Here is a 16,438-nt window from a genome sequence, read left to right on the forward strand (position 1 = left end):
GCGGTTACGCAACGTCACGTGACATACACGGAAGTCTTTAGCGCTCTCATACTGGATGTAGACATGTGTTGCCTGAATGACCTCCATCGCTGTATGGTTCAAATTATTCATGTTTTTCTACTGCAGGCAATTTTGATTCAAGCTTAAATTAAACTACTACGTTGTGATCATTTAAATGGAACCCAATTTGGAATACTGGCATAACAACGGGAAGGTGATTTACCTGTGCACTACAGTAATAATATGGACTTATTATAACTTAAATATGATTATTTTGTAACATCTGTGCTATCCTATTTCATGCAATTTCATGCATCCTGTAGTCTTTCCTAAGCAGACTTCGCATCTGGTTGAATATTCTTGACCCCAGCTCTATCCTGTCCTCTGATGTGAGTATAGGATCCACTGTGTCATCAGACATCAATGTCAGCATTGTGTTTACTGCATTTCTTTTAATAATCACAAGTGAAAAAGGGACCATTCCACCATTTATCCCCTACTAAATGTCCACCATTCATGCATGACTTAATTCTAAGACTATAATCCCAGAGTCATTTAGGTTTATTCAGGTCAAGTCATGCAGAATTTTACTGTTGTCTCATCCACATGCATTTACAAAATGCATTGGAATAAAATGCATATCTTGGCTGTTACAATGTACAACTCTTCAGGAGCACAGTGTTGGAGAATTTTCCCCGTTCCCCAAATAAAACCAGCAGACAATCTTACAGCTCAAAAGGTGTTCAGACTTGCAGACTTCAGCAATACACCAGCAGTGAGTTATCACTTCAGCTATAGAACAGTGAGAACACAATCAGACGAGGCGTCACTCTTACATAGTCAGGTGTAAACAATAGAACAATCTCTCATAGGTTACAAAATAATGAATATTCGTAATTATATAGAAAAGGTGTATACAAGTTTCTACATCTCCTTAGTAGGTGGTTTCCTATAACCTTAAGCAACTAATCTGCACAGGAACTCTCATTGACAGAATCATCATATAAAAACATTGATTAAAGAGATAACACAGAGAAGCGAAATTCTCCAACACACAGCGCAAGGGACGAGACAATAAGTCAGACAATGCAGCACAAAAGGAATACAATACAATAAGTACAGTGGACAGTGCACAGCACAACTATACAGGAATATCATGTAGATGAACTAGGTGGCATAACTGTCATATTAGTAGCATATAAACAGTACAGTCTTAAGGACATGCGTACAGTCTAGAAGATGACATTGTGTTATAAAGTGCAGGTGCATTTATTTCAATTTAGATGAGACTTATTCCTATTGATTTCTATGGATTTTACTTTGTGGACTTTTCCAATACAGCCCTGCTGTGAAAAAGCATAAAATGTTTTTGCTCCACTTTTCACAACAGTGTATATTCGGGTCGTGTATGTCATTAAATGGCCTGATATTCAGAACTGGCGCTGATGCTTTTGTTGTTTTGAAATGCCACAAGTGTGATTTTAAGGTGTTTTAGGTACAGGGTCTAAATATAGGATATGTTCGTTATATATTTTATGCATTATCACTCTTTTTTTCTGTATAATACTGCATCGGGCTACTGATCAGAAGGTTGTGAGTTCAGATCCCAGCAAAACTCCAAGGTTGGACCCTTGAGCAAGAGACATAAACCTCAGATTCTCAGTTATATCCTGTCTCAGATGTAAGCTGCATTGGATAAAAGTCTGCCAACTGAGCAACTACAAATGTAACAAACAAAATGATCATAATGATCTTACCTTTTCCAAGCTTTATTTAGCATTATGTCCTTCTTTATGTAAGTGGCTGATTAAGCAAGGAATAACAAATAATTTACTGCAATATAGTATATAGTATACAAAATTATAATGTGATGTATTATAAGTCCAAACGTTCAACTTGTGTTCACAAGAGTTTTTGCTTTTAGAGTGAAATTGAAAATGCTCGTTCTCTGATCAGAAGGGAAGGGAAGCAGCTAAAGAATGAAAAGGTAGGTATAGGCCTTTTAGCATGAGAATAAGAGAATCTGATTTTACCCTTATTCTTGTTTTTTTCTACATTTATCACTATGCTTTTTTTGTTTTCTAGGTCTCCAATGCCTGGATTCTTTCTCTTGTAAGCTGCTATTGCTTTCCTATACTATCATAATGTAATGTGTTTGAGTAATTTTTGTTTGCCTGAGTAATCCTTTACAGAAATCAAGTAGATTAAGAAATAAAAAAAAGTCATCCATAATGACAAAATTACCATTGTTGTATTTCAAGAACAAAACTGAACTGTATGTTGTCCTGCCTAGTCCTCTGTGCATGCTGATACTGGAGAGCCGATTTCCGCTGTGTTTCGTCCACAAGGTAACAATCGCTCACAGGTGTTACTTATACTTTGCTCTGTAAACGGCCAAACTGGAGAAATTTGAATTCATTTCTATTCTCAACAGTTTATTGTATCTTTCCTGAAACTCTGTCATGATCTCATGATAACAGTTTCTGTAATCTTGATTCTCAGCTTTTCTGCCTGTATCAGCTCCTCTGGTGAGTATTGGTACTCAGTACTGTTTATATACACTCTCGGAAAATGGCTGCTAAACTGGTTGCATGTGCCACTCATATGGTACCTCTTTTCTACTATAGCATTTCATCAGGGAAACCGATTGTAGTGTGCATTTAAAACTAATTTACATTACATACTTGGACCTTGGGGAACAAATATGTACTTGCTCAATATCACTTTTTTTTTGGAAAAAAAATATTATTTTTTTTTTTTAAATATTATTATATTATTAAAGGACTAATTCATTCTTTCTCTTCTGTCCTATAGATCATAGCAAGTTTTGTGCCACATAAAGGAGTGACACCTGCCCTGTTTTGGCAGGTAATGCTGTTTAAATACTTACTTTCTGTAGTTATTATTTGGAAAATTCATACATTTTTCATGACTGAGAGTATCTTTAAACCCCCATCTGCAGTTTATGCTGCAGAGCTACTGTGCAGGTTTCAACCAGGCCAACAGAAATGCAACAGCCACGCCGGTAATCAAGAACATTTTCTCCCTGCATCACCTGCAACTCCACATCACTATGATCCATAATAATAATTTTATCCCTCACATACCTAAATGGAATTGTGTCAGGAATAAATTGGATTGACTTCTTTGGGCATAGAACATATGGAGCTTAATGTCTTTTGATTTTGTTAAGGAGAACAAGCCCTCAATGAAACAGGCTCTTCTTATCACCGGAACAGTGGCATATTCAACATTTGCAGGGGTGAGACTTTCTTTATTCAATAATCTCAGACATTTTACACCTGTGAAAAACCTGTTTAAAAGTCCCAGAAACACTACCCTCTATATACATACATCAACCCCCATTGCATGATTTAATACTGATGACCTATTTTTAGGCCCTTCCTCAAATTATAATCCAGCGCCTGGCAATCAGCAGTCGTTCAGCTCAGGCCTTCTGTAGGTCAGTGCTGCCAATTCCTCTGTCAGGTCAGTAAAGCAGTCTAATGTGTCTTCTCAGTTTCCTCCTATTATACTAGCACTTAGTCACTGTGGTTTCTACTCCTATTTCACTTCCGTAACTCATTTTGTTATAAACTAACCATTATTTACACTGAATACACACTCAACTGGCCATGGTCATAGTCACTGAGATCACTTTTCCCCCATTCTGATGTTTGATGTGACCATCAGTTGAAGCTCTTGACCTGTATCTGCATGATTTAATGCGTTGCGCTGCTGCAACATTGCTGACTAAGCAAGTGTACAGGTGTTCCTAATAAAGTGGCCTGTGAGTGTATTTAAATCCAAACCCATAATGCAGCCATTATTGTATTTCAGCAGTTATCAGATTATTCAAGTGGGCATGTAAACAGCATACCATAGTACGTATTTTCAATTGGATTAAGGTTGTTATTGAATGTTAAGCGGTCTGATAAAATATATATTATAAAACAGACAGTTTCAGCTGTAAGCCATTATTCTGTCCATAGAACACTTTTTTTTTATTTTTCCACTGTGAAAATTATGAAAATTGTTGAAATCAAATGTGTTGATCATTGTTTTTTCCCCCAATTATTATTATTATAGATTTTTTACATATAAACATCCACTATTCAGTTTTGAAATTTAGATACTCAGTTTAAATATTTACATGGTAATTATAGTAAAAGGATTTTTACTTTCTAGCTTGTTTGGCTGCCTTCAGCGTCTTCGTAGTGAGAAGTGAGGAATCAGAGAATGGAATAAAAGTCTTTGACTCCAATGGGAATTCAGTTGGTGTCTCAAAGGAAGCTGGATTCAAGGTGGGAATATTGTCGTCAGGAATGACAGGTTTTATTCACCTCAATTTTGTTTGAGTATATATGGCTGTAAGTTTGGAAAAAAAAAATAGTAAAAGGTCTGGAGTGTTTGACCTAGCATTGGCAGCGTCAGCTGATTAGGAGTGTATTGAAAAGTTAATTTACTTTTTCAATTTGTTTAATTACTCAAACACAGTATTGAATATTTTGGCATTACCCTATCAAACATACAGTCATTAGAAGTGTTTGATTGGTAATCTTACAGTATATTCCACACTACCGTTATTTAACCATTCCCTCTGTCTCAGGCTGTAAAGGAGACTGCTATATCTCGAGCAACTCTTTTTGGTACCACTGCAGTTGTTCCTAATCTACTGGTCTTCCTTCTCAAGAGGTAATGACAAACTCATTACTCTTATTTCAGTAGATACACTATATGGCCAAAAGTATGTGGACACTTGACCATCACACTCTTATGTGCAGATTTCGTCCCCCTTTGCTGTTATAATAACCTCCGCTCTTCTGGAAAGGCTTTCCACTAGATTTTGGAGCATGGCTGTAGGGATTTGTGCTCATTCAGCCACAAGAGCATTAGTGAGGTCGAGCACTCGTAGATGAGGAAGCCTGGCATGTAGGTGCCTTTCCAATTCATTCCAGGGTGTTCAGTGGGGTTGAGGTCAGGCTACTCGAGTTCATGGACCTTACTTTGTGCACATGCTGGAATATGTTTGGGCCACCTAGTTCCAGTGAAGGGAAATTGTAATGCTACAACATACAAAGACATTCTATACAATTTTGCGCTTCCGATTTTGTGGCAACAGTTTGGGGAAGAACCACATACGGATGCAATGGTCAGCTATCCACAAACCTTTGGCAATATAGTGTATTTTAATCAGAGCTCATTCACTCTCTCTGTCCTGGAAGAATCTATGTGAATATATGTTTTTTGGTCTCAGGGCAAAGTTGGCCCAAAGAAACCCAATGATGCTTGCTCCTGTCAGACACATCAGCACTGCCATTGTCTTTGGCTTGATGATCCCTGTGTCCTTCAGTCTGTTTCCACAACTTGGCAAGGTAATGCATATTAAACTGTCATGATAGTTGGTGCACCATTCTGCACTGGTCATTATTTACTTGTATAAATTGTGTTGCCAGCCTATGGACTTCTATACACTTTGTGTACAGACATTTTATACCCAAGGCTGCAGTATACTAGAGGTGTGTACAGAGATGATTTTTAAATCCCACTCCCATCCACTCCCAGATGAATTCTGATTAATCGTGCACACTCCTGCAGAAAGTTTAATCAACTCCAGCAGTTATTATTGTTTGCATCTGCTGGGGATATTTCCTAACAAACCTAGTATATTTTCCAAAATAATGACAAATTAATAAGTTAAACCATGATGACCCTAATCAGGATAACGCAGTTACTGATGATGAACGCTCTGATGTTAATGAACATGGCCATTCTTTGTCCTATGAGCTTCATATCTGACCTCCTGCTACTTTTTTGTTGGGTCTTGCAGGATCCCAGTTTCAATACACACATCTGTGTAATACTTTAGAATTACAATTACAGTAGTAATCACTGGTTTTGGTTTATGCTAAATGTCACTCATTTTATTTGTTTTTTTTTTAGATTAAAAAGGAGCATGTAGAAAAGGAGCTGCAAAGCTTAACAGATGATGGGGAGCTGTTTTACCACAGAGGTCTCTAACTGTCACCTTAAAAACCATCAAACATATTGCACAATCTAGCTTCCTAAAGAGCTTGTATTTGGAAACGTGTCTGGAAAAAGAACACATTAAACACCCCCAATTACAATTTCAATTACTTAAATGTAGTAATTTTCTTTGCTTTTTCCAAAGCAACTTAATAATTAAGACAGGATACAGTGCAACTATAAAGCTGAACAGATGAGGTCATTGCTAAAGGGCCCAGCAGTGGTTCTGTCTGTTCTAGGACTGAAGCCTGCACTTTTCCCAGCACTGCAGATGAACTGTAATCACTAAAGCAACACTGCTCTCCTACAGACATACTCACAATAATAACATCATTCAAGTTGTATTTAATAAAGCCATATTAAAACCAAATGGAACAGAGTCATGTTTTAATTTAATAGCGTTTTAGACAGAATGGATTTAACAAAATATTGCTATTGTTATATCATTGTTAAGTTCACATTGACATAATTTAAAAGAACTTTACACTGAGCTTTAATTTTTATGTCATTAGAAATCAGGCATATACAACTGTTAGAACGGACAACAGCATCATTTAAGAAAACATTACATGTGAACATATATGAAAAGTGCATATGGAATATTTTTTGGCACAAGCACTCCTTCAGGCAGATGATGACTAAGTAACTGATGTAGGGCAAAGAAAAAAAAATCAAAACATGTAGAAGAAGAAGATGGAGCTTGTCAAGATTGCAAGAAACAAATGAAACCTGTTGGGTATGCGTTCGAAACTCATTTGTGCTTTTCCTGTTTTATCTTAAACTAGTGCTATTAGCTTTCTGGTACATTTTTTTTTTGAAACACACAGACATACACAAAAACACTCGATGCAACTCAGTCACAACCAAATAAGATTTCAGTGGCAGCAAAATAGTGTTCTGTACTTTGATATTAATCAGGATTATATTTATTTTGGCATAAAAATCTTCATTATCTAAATTTTCAAAACTATTTAATAAAGCACTACCACAAAATACTCTCCATTTAGACTGTGTTCAAGTTCAAAGTGCCACCTTAAAAATGTGTACAAATGTAAAAGTACATTATCCATCCACACCTGTATATTCGTCAAGTAATTGTAAGTGCTTCCTAAGAAGACTCTTCTGGAAAAGAAAGGGTAGCTAAAGAGTAATATACATAATAGTTTTGGTCACTGAATGTGTCTAGAACATCATAAAATTTCTATAAAACTCTTTTTGTAAATTCATCTTTGCATTTACACGCATTTATAAATCATACGATCACATAGTGATTTTCTTCGTTAGGCTCTCCTAGGTTCATGGGGGATTATTTAGATCTTCAGGAGCTGCTCAGCTCCAGCTAAGTGGAAGAGGAAGTTCTCGGTTGCTGGAGGAAGGTGACGTCGCTTCAGTGTGTCCAGCGTCAGCTTTGCGTCGTCCCCTTCCTCAGCAAGGGACACCAAGTTACTAAGGATCTCCTTAGTCTTCACAGAGATATCCTAATTAAAGACAGAAAGACTATTTTAATATTGAACAAAGGCTACCATTTTTTTTTTTTCCCTTGGCGTCCTCTTCAAATCAGTTTACCTTGATAACTTGAATGTCTGTGCGATCAGCGTCCTCTGCAGACTGGACAATCAAGTGGCCGATCTCCTTATGCAGTTTTCCCATAGCCATAGCCTCTGCAAAAGCACATCATTCAGTGTAACAAACAGCATTTCTTAACGGAGGTAATGTATGCTGGTATTATATTCCAATTTACACCCATTATTCCGTATCAAAATGAACAGAACAGTGTACAGGTCATGAGTAGCAGGTTAATTTTTGAAAGTCTTACCTTTTGCATGTTGAGCTATGGTGATCTCATTGTCTGGAAGATTAACGAAAACATCGAAGAGATCCGATCTGTTGATAACCTCGGGATCCACAAAGCCTGCAACATACCCTGAGCACACAGAAAGGAAAGGAAAGGAAAGGAAAGGGATTATTGGATTCTTGGAGGAATTTAACTAGAGGCAGAGGTTTCTGTAAAATAGCCCCTTAGTTGGATAACAAGTCAGGCTGCAGTCTCCACTGTTAAAGATGAATAAGCCCATTATATACAAATCACCCTTAGTACAATGTATAACATATGTAATATTGTGGACTGCATAATGATAGGTACAAATACATCTTCTCTGCAACAACAGTCCAGTCCAGGTCTCAGCTTTTGGGTTAAATCAACAATGAGAATAAAAGTTGAATTTGACATCAGCATAGACTTCTTCATATAGAATTAAAAATGTATGTGTTCTACACTGAGTGTACTGACGTATAATATAACCCTAAAGGTTCTTTCAAGTCAGCAGCACATATCCATCCATCCATCCATTCTCTGTACCGCTTATCCTACACAGGGTCACGGGGTAGCCTGGAGCCTATCCCAGGGGACACGGGGCACATGGCGGGCGGGGGACACTCCCTTTCACACTCTGCGGACAATTTGGAAATGCCAATCAGCCTACAACGCATGTCGCTGGACTGGGGGAGGAAATCCCCGAGGCACAGGGAGAACATGCAAGCTCCACACACAGGGCAGAGGTGGGATTCGGACCCCCCAGGCCCCCCAGCACACATTCTTGCATCCATATATCAATAACTACACTCTATGTGAACATTTTACAAGTGCACATAGTATTCAAAAAACATTTTTTCCTTTAGTCTTCCACTGTGTTTTACAGTAGAACTATGTTTCCTTTTATTTATTTGATCATGAGGAGTAAATAACCACAATGGCTAAGATACAAGTATAAATGTAAGAGCTGAGAACATAGAAAACAATAAGAATAGTCAAATTTAAAGAAAAACTAACATCACCTATTCTACCCTGAACATGTCATGTTCTTAGACTGCTCATATATACGTACCCCCTATCACACGACAGCTACCTGCGGCTCTGGAATTGTTGGGATTTGAACTTGCGATCTCCTGACGATAGGGCAAACACGCTTCTGTTGTGTAATTTTTCCTCATCCTTACCTGAACATGATCTGAGGTTGTCCAACTCTCTGTCCTCCAGATGAACATATGGGTGGAGAATGGACCAATCTTTCCTATGCCATGTCAGGGCTGGAAGAGCTCTGGTGTTAAAAGCATAAACATAATAATAATAATAATAATTTTTCCCTTTTTCAATTACAAAAATGCTTTACAGAATAGAATGTTGCATTTTCCATGTACAGTTTATTAAAAACACCTGATATTCATAGATTTGACTACAAATAATAATCTACACTCCTTGTATAGTTCCCTATGTAAGAATATGATGGTGTACGAATGCTTGTGAGCATTTAAAAACATGGAATAAAAATCATTTTAGCCATATTCAGTACAACAAAATGTCAGATCCATCACTCGCTATATTTTAACCAGAGAGAAACGATGCTATTACTCTCTAATAAGTACTTTGAAGTCATCTGCATTTCTGTAAGAGCAAGAATCTTGAATCTCTTGTAACTTTTAAGAATATTTCTCTTACAAACTCACACAGAGAACTCAAATTTCTTGCCTCTGACCACACACACACCCATTTAGCCTGCACATCGGGAGTGATGGAAAGAACAGGACATTGCTATGTCTTTAGAGATTTTTTTTTTTTTTTTTAAACATGGCTGAATAAAATCTAAAGAACCAATATCTACGAACATTGAAATGAATCCGATCCACTGCTTGTACAGGATAAGTGAGCGACAGTGCTTGTATGATATGATGTGATTTCAACGCAAGTGAAACAGAATGTAAACCGTGAATCTAAAGAACAGCGCTGTCATCCTAACGAGCACCTTGAGAACTCTAGCAGAGCCTCGACGCGAGGATGGTAGATCACAATCCTTTTCTTCAGCATCAGTGCTGTGTACAGGATGATGGTCTCCATTCCAAACTGAGACACCACATCTGGATTAGTCACACAAAAACAAGTCACTTCTCTAACTTCAAACACATTAATCCAACCTTATCTGACATTTTCTAAGTGAATCATCGTAGCGTGACAAACTTATCTCTAGGTGTGTGACACAAACGTTCTACATTAAGGGTCTTACAAATAATAAGAAAAACAATGCAGCTAATAACAATAATAATATTATTATTATATATGTTGTGTACTCTACAAATACTGGATTTCCTATCTGAGTGAGATGAGATGTGCTCATATCCTACCTTTAATGGATCCAGCCAAAAAGGCTTTTCTAACATCATAGTCCTTGATGAGGAAGGAGCCGTTCTCATCGCTTTGACAGATGCCCTTTGTTAGGACAGCAATGTAGCCTTCCATCATCTTCACTGGACTGCCATGCTTCATGTAAATCCTGATGAATGTATATGTTTTGACAAATATATATATGATAAAGCAGTAAGTGAAATAAGGGATTAGCAAACAATCTTGTGTAAATATTGTTTCAAATAAAAATATATATTATATACACCTTACCTACACAGAACTCGACTGAATGCAGCATACTTTTCAGGGTTGAAATCCTTCGCTGTAATAACTATAGTGAAATGCGTAACCTACAGGGAAAACCATATTTTGCATGTATGTATGTGTGCATATATATATATATATATATATATATATATACAAAATAACAATCAGTGAGTGGCAGTTCTGTGGGTGGAAACACTTGTTGATGAAGGTCAGAGGACCTGTTCTGTGTCGTCTTATGTAGCGCCTTGGTCCTGGAGAAATATTGTTTTGTTTCACTATGTACTTGTATATGGCTGAAATGACAATAAACTCCACTTGAACTTGAACTAGAAGAGAATGGCCAGACTGGATCTCACTATGGTAACTCAAATAACCACTCTTTACAACCACAGTGAACAGAAAAGCATCTCAGAATGCCCAACACATAGGTAATTTAGGATAATGGACTACAACAGCAGAAGACCACATCGGGTTCCACTCCTGTCAGCCAGGAACAGGAATCTGAGGCTACAGTGGGCACAGGCTCACCAAAACTGGACTGATGCAGATTAGAAAAAACCCCACCTGCACTGATCAGGCATCTGAATGCCATGTGAGTACTGTTTCTGACCACGTCCACATCTCTTAACATGAATGGTGGAGGTGAATATTTTCACAGAAATCAAAAAGGTCCTTCTGGATGCAGATTAGCATTAGCATGGCCAAAAACATATTTAAAATTCACACACCAATTGTATTAGTAAGTAACACATACCTCATAAGCACACTGCATTTAAAAACAAACAAACAAAAAAAAACCACTAACAAACCAACAAACAAACAAAAAAACACTCTACATGTCAAAACAGACTTAATTGAAATGGGAAAGGGGAAAAACTCTGCCAGTACTTTCGACTCCTTCGAATCGATTCATCCGAAGAGTCAACCGCATGGAACCGATTCATCACTACTGCGGCTGTTTGCACCGGATGTACTACCTTATTTACTGTGATATTTTCGTGTTCCTCCTAGCAGTATGCCCTCCACTGAGCTGGATACCTTGCTGAGGGCGGTGGGCTCCTGGACCTCGGCGGTGGTGAGGTAGTACCAGCTCCGGCGGTACTGACCGAACACGAAGGCGTGCAGCTCCGCAGAGTCGCGGGACAAACAGCACTTCCGCATCAAGACCTCACGCAGCTCGGCGCTGACTGCTGGGAAACACCAAACCCACAGCGTGTCCGCGTTCACGTCCTTCTCTGAGGAGAACAGATAATCAGATAATCAGATGTAACACTGCAGGACAGCCTCGATGAGCTTGTGTTTGGAGAAACGGCTCTCACCGATCAATCCGACGCTCAACATCAGCTCAGTCTCAGACACTGCCATGTCCGGGGTCCTGTCCGGGGTCCTGTCCGCGTCTCAGCGCCTCAGCGAGGGGAAAACTCAGCCAGCTGAACTTAATCAACAGCACACACTCATTAATCACTCACTAATTAATACATTAGCTAGCCACGGCCTTGTTAAAGACACGGCCTCATGCTGAGTTACACTTCCTCAACTAGCGTCCAGAGCTAAATAATCTGTCTCTCTCTTACAGTAAATACAACTACTGTATACCGTTATAACACTGGCAGCTAGTTTATTAACTCAACAACCGCGTTTAAAATAATGTGTAGTACCCTGCAATCTGAAAATCAAAACTCACAAAAATATTGTGTATCTTTCACCATAAACACCCACTAACGGTACCAAAATAGTGCAATTTGTACTGAAATCTGTGGTAGAATCTCAAATGCGTCCTTATTTAACATATAGTGCACTAGATATGTTGTAAAAGCAATTCTATCACACCCTAAGTAGGGCACTTATCTAGGGATTATACAGTCATTTGAAAATTACCCAAAGGAAGCGCGCATCCGCTTCTTCTTTGTTTTTTAAACCGCTAACCCGGTGGTGATGTGCCGATGCTGCCCCCTAGTGGGCTGGTGGTGTTATTGTGTGAGGCGTCCGTCCTGCCTCAGCTATTCCCCTCAAGTTCCTAGCTCTCTGCCCTAGTAATGTTTTACCCTGAGCAATTAATCAGTGAACTTCAGGCCAGTTCCAGTTGATATGGATAAATGTTTGTACAGACACAATGCCTTTCATAAGGTCCTATAAATCACTCATATTTTTTATTATACATATTGTGGAGCATATATGTTCAGACGCATCATGGAGGTGACTTCTCAGGGCCCCTGGGTGTGAAGGGTACCTTAAGGCGCCTTAACTAAAATATCTGCATTTTCAAGAGCTTGTGAAGAGAGCCTGTAGAGACTGCATTTGCACCGAGTCTAGAAATTGGTGAAACAGCTTGTATGAGATCTTGAGTGATTACTCATTCAGTAAATAATTAAAAGGCGTATTACTTACTATAATGTTCAAGTACATGACACAAGTATATTGGAGCAGTCTGGTAATAACTGCTAATGATAACCAGTGTTAAATCAGTTTATTTAGCTGTTCACGTGACTGATAATCAACATATAGCTCAGTTTCAAATCAGCATAATTCAATAATATAATTATTTTTAGCAGCAGCATTGCAGAGCTGTCATAGCTGTAATTAATAACAAAAACAACATTTCCTAGTACTGAGGGCTTAAAGCCAATTACTTTAAGCAATGAAATAAGGAATAAAACATATCGAGACATGCTGTCACAGGAAAATAATCCATGACAGGGTGATGTGATGTGATTCAGTGTGAAGTGGAGTTACTGTTACGACCCTGAATTTGATTATTTATATATAATAACACATACTGAAGTGTTTTATACCACAGCAATTTGCAGACGATTACAGTTTTTTTTTATCTATTAAAGAACGACATGTATGTTTTATTTGTGCATAATTACATTTAATGTTGTTGAAATGTCTGCTAAACAAGTGAATTCCTCTTATCACTTACAGTTGAGGTCAAAAGTTTACATACCCCTTTCAGAATCTGCAAAATGTTTATTATTTTACCAAAATAAGAGGGATCATATAAAAATGCACATTATTGTTTATTTAGTGCTGAGCTGAATAAGATATTTCGCATAAAAGATGTTTACATATAGTCCAAAAGAGAAAATTACTGATAGTTGTTCAAGAGTCCCTTGTTTGTCCTGAACAGTTAAACTGCCTGCTGTTCTTCAGAAAAATCCTTCAGGTCCCACAAATTCTTTGGTTTTCCAGCATTTTTTGTGTATTTGAACCCTTTCCAACAATGACTGTATGATTTTGAGATCCATCTTTTCACACTGAGGACAACTGAGGGACTCTTATGCAACTATTACAGAAGGTTCAAACGCTCACTGATGCTCCAGAAGGAAAAAACATGCATTAAGAGCTGGAGGGTGAAAACTTTTGAACAGAATGGAGATGTGTACATTTTTCTTATTTTGCCTAAATATATTGTATTTTTTCATTTAGTACTGCCTTTCAGAGGCTACAGAAGATAGTTACATGTTTCCCAGAAGACAAAATAAGTTAAATTTACCCTGATCTTCAAATTCAAAAAGTTTTAAAAGATGTAAACTTTTGAACGGGGTCATTTTTATAAATTCAACTATTATTTTCTCTCGTGGACTATATGTAAACATCTTTTATGTGAAATATCTTATTCAGGTCAACACTAAATAAACAATAACATGCATTTTGTATGATCCCTCTTATTTTGGTAAAATAATAAACATTTTGCAGATTCTGAAAGGGGTATGTAAACTTTTGACCTCAACTGTAAGTTATAACAGCTATAAACAGTCATTCCCTCACCATCCTCTCTTTTTTGTCCCTTGAAGTTAATAAGACAAAAAACACAGCATGGGGAAAAAAAGAAAACACAGAAAACTTCACCATATCAATGATCATATATGTTTTAATCAGTTAATGTGGAGTATCCATTATTCCTCTGTAAGTTGTAACTGTAAGCGCATTAATAAAAAACTTGCAGCCAGCACTGATGTCAGAGCTGTTATAGAAAACTATACCACAGCTTTACTGCATTGTCAGATCTGACCTACTATTATAAGAGAAGATGTTGATTATGTATATACAGTACTGTGCAAAAGTCTTAGGCACCCTATTTTGTTTAGTACAGACTTTGTTATAGAGTTGTATTTTATGACTTCTACATTATTGAGTCAGTACAAAACTTTTTAGATTTCCAAACATTAGTTTTCAAATTTTAAATGTTACAGAAAAATATTTGTATGTCAGTAAAGAAAGCAGCATATTACATAAGAGACACTTTTCAGACAAAAATACATAATGAAGGCTGCTGGGTTTCGCTGCAAAAATAAGAAGCAAGTGTGACAGCCAAAGTCTCCAGAAGAACTGTGGCTGCTTCTGCAAGATGCTCAGAAACACTTACAGCTCATTTCCTTATAAAACTGCACACACTGTACCTGAGACTACTGTTTTTTAAGCAACAGGCTGTCACACCAAATATTGACTTTGTTTCATTTATTACTGTTTACTGCTCTTTATAGTATTTTTTGAATGTAGAAACATTTAATTTCATTATTTTTGAAGGCATCTTTGCTCTACAGCATTTCTTTGTATGTGTCTAAGACTTTTGCACAGTACTGTATACTGTACATATATATATATATATATATATATATATATATATATATATATATATATATGTATATATATATATATATATATATATATGTATATATATATATATATATATTTATATATAAGTTATATATATATATACACAGAATATATTCAATCTGTCATGCTGCTGTTTTAAGCACAGTATCTTCGGGGTTACTGTCTGATAACGTGACAAGTCATCTATAAAGTCTCTTTTCTGAATAATATTTGCTTGGGATTTTGCTTTGGTTGTATATTGCACATAATGCTGTTGTTCTATAAGCTGTCTTTTTAACCTTGCCTTAGGCAGCAAGCTTCTTTTCTCTGTCCAGCTATTTGCACACCTGGGAGTGTGTTTGTTTTGGATGTACTATACAATGATGAGTGTTGTCAGCTTGTCAGTCAAATAAGCCATGCCATTATAGCTCATGATAATGTCATGGCAGGTGATGTTAGTCTAATGTCAGCACACAAATTTTTTGGGGAGACAGTGGTGAAAGCACACAACATTTGCCTAGACTTAGTTTCAGATGATGTGTTCTTTGGTACATTTTTCAATCATTTTATTGGTGTTGCTCTGTAAGGGCTGTTCCAGTACTTTATTAGCTGAAGTGAAGTTTGCTAGAAACTGTGAAGCAAACAGGTAAGTATGTACCTGCTTCAGGATCTTAATTTGCCAAAAAAGGTAAGGAAATAAAAAAAGTGTACACAAACTAATTATATTACTTTAACAGTCATACAAATTAAATTATTTAAAACTACAAAATATTTAACATTTCAGGTACTGCATTCACATATTCAGATTGGGTTTATACATATTACTGCACTCCTGTCAGAGCTGTTAGAAAATTATCCCACAGCTAATACTGCAATTTTGAATCTGACCTACTGTTATAAGAAAAGATATTTATTGTGTAAGAAATTAAACAGACAGGGCATACTACTACAGGGAAATAATCCACTTTAGGGGTTATTTTCATGTAGGGCTGTATCACACCACCTATAGCAGTTTATTTATTTTCCTTTTATAGGAAAATAGTTTATATAAATATTTAAAAATAAATTTTTCATGTTGTAATTTTTATTTTAATAAAGCAAAGATCAACAAAATAAGGATACATTTTACATATTGATCACAGTGTAAACAATAATCAGGGAAGGCTACAAAAGCAGACTAATGTACAAAAACACAAACAAACAAACAAAACCCCAAAGCAAATAACAAAATAAAATTGCAAGGTTTTGCAAAACCCCGAAGTTTGGAGTCTATGTTTTAATAGATTTCTTATTTCATGAGGTAGTAACTGTTTGCATATAGCCATTAAAATAATTAAATGACAAATAAAATATAAATGTATATATTTT

General features: G+C 36.8%; 2 protein-coding genes across 3 annotated transcripts; one reads left to right on the forward strand and one right to left on the reverse strand.

The window, feature by feature from the left end:
* Positions 1-19: 19 nt before the first annotated feature.
* Positions 20-6,397, forward strand: sfxn4 (sideroflexin 4). Its single transcript, XM_026941213.3, has 14 exons — positions 20-214; positions 324-389; positions 1,925-1,987; positions 2,086-2,112; positions 2,294-2,348; positions 2,503-2,528; positions 2,815-2,868; positions 2,963-3,025; positions 3,194-3,262; positions 3,399-3,489; positions 4,189-4,304; positions 4,610-4,695; positions 5,258-5,375; positions 5,944-6,397. Exons 1-14 carry the CDS (start codon positions 176-178, stop codon positions 6,019-6,021), a joined length of 951 nt encoding a protein of 316 aa, XP_026797014.3. The 5' UTR covers positions 20-175; the 3' UTR covers positions 6,022-6,397.
* dennd10 (DENN domain containing 10) lies at positions 6,398-12,321 on the reverse strand. 2 transcript variants are annotated; one of them, XM_034302753.2, is made up of 10 exons: positions 12,156-12,321; positions 11,791-11,906; positions 11,510-11,706; positions 10,475-10,554; positions 10,204-10,352; positions 9,828-9,939; positions 9,025-9,125; positions 7,844-7,951; positions 7,594-7,688; positions 6,398-7,505 (listed from the first exon to the last, which is right to left on the reverse strand). In XM_034302753.2, exons 2-10 carry the CDS (start codon positions 11,834-11,836, stop codon positions 7,338-7,340), a joined length of 1,056 nt encoding a protein of 351 aa, XP_034158644.1. In that variant the 5' UTR covers positions 11,837-11,906; positions 12,156-12,321; the 3' UTR covers positions 6,398-7,337. The 2 variants fall into 2 exon arrangements, with proteins under 2 accessions (XP_034158644.1, XP_034158645.1); XM_034302754.2 differs by lacking the exons at positions 11,791-11,906; positions 12,156-12,321 and having other exon boundaries at positions 11,449-11,652.
* Between the last annotated feature and the right edge of the window lie 4,117 nt (positions 12,322-16,438).

The sequence above is a fragment of the Pangasianodon hypophthalmus genome, chromosome 3 (assembly GCF_027358585.1).
Source record: "Pangasianodon hypophthalmus isolate fPanHyp1 chromosome 3, fPanHyp1.pri, whole genome shotgun sequence".
Classification (NCBI taxonomy): domain Eukaryota; kingdom Metazoa; phylum Chordata; class Actinopteri; order Siluriformes; family Pangasiidae; genus Pangasianodon; species Pangasianodon hypophthalmus.

Bases quoted from the DNA above. Each gene is read 5' to 3' on its own strand.
- dennd10 (XM_034302753.2), bottom strand. From the start codon at position 11,836: ATGGCAGTGTCTGAGACTGAGCTGATGTTGAGCGTCGGATTGATCG. The intron at 9,126-9,827 runs GTGCTCGTTAGG...TTTTAACACCAG, and splicing joins GCTCTGCTAGAGTTCTCAAG to AGCTCTTCCAGCCCTGACAT. The intron at 7,952-9,024 runs GTAAGGATGAGG...CTGTGTGCTCAG, and splicing joins CAACCTCAGATCATGTTCAG to GGTATGTTGCAGGCTTTGTG.
- sfxn4 (XM_026941213.3), top strand. From the start codon at position 176: ATGGAACCCAATTTGGAATACTGGCATAACAACGGGAAG. The intron at 3,026-3,193 runs GTAATCAAGAAC...GATTTTGTTAAG, and splicing joins GAAATGCAACAGCCACGCCG to GAGAACAAGCCCTCAATGAA. The intron at 5,376-5,943 runs GTAATGCATATT...TTTTTTTTTTAG, and splicing joins TGTTTCCACAACTTGGCAAG to ATTAAAAAGGAGCATGTAGA.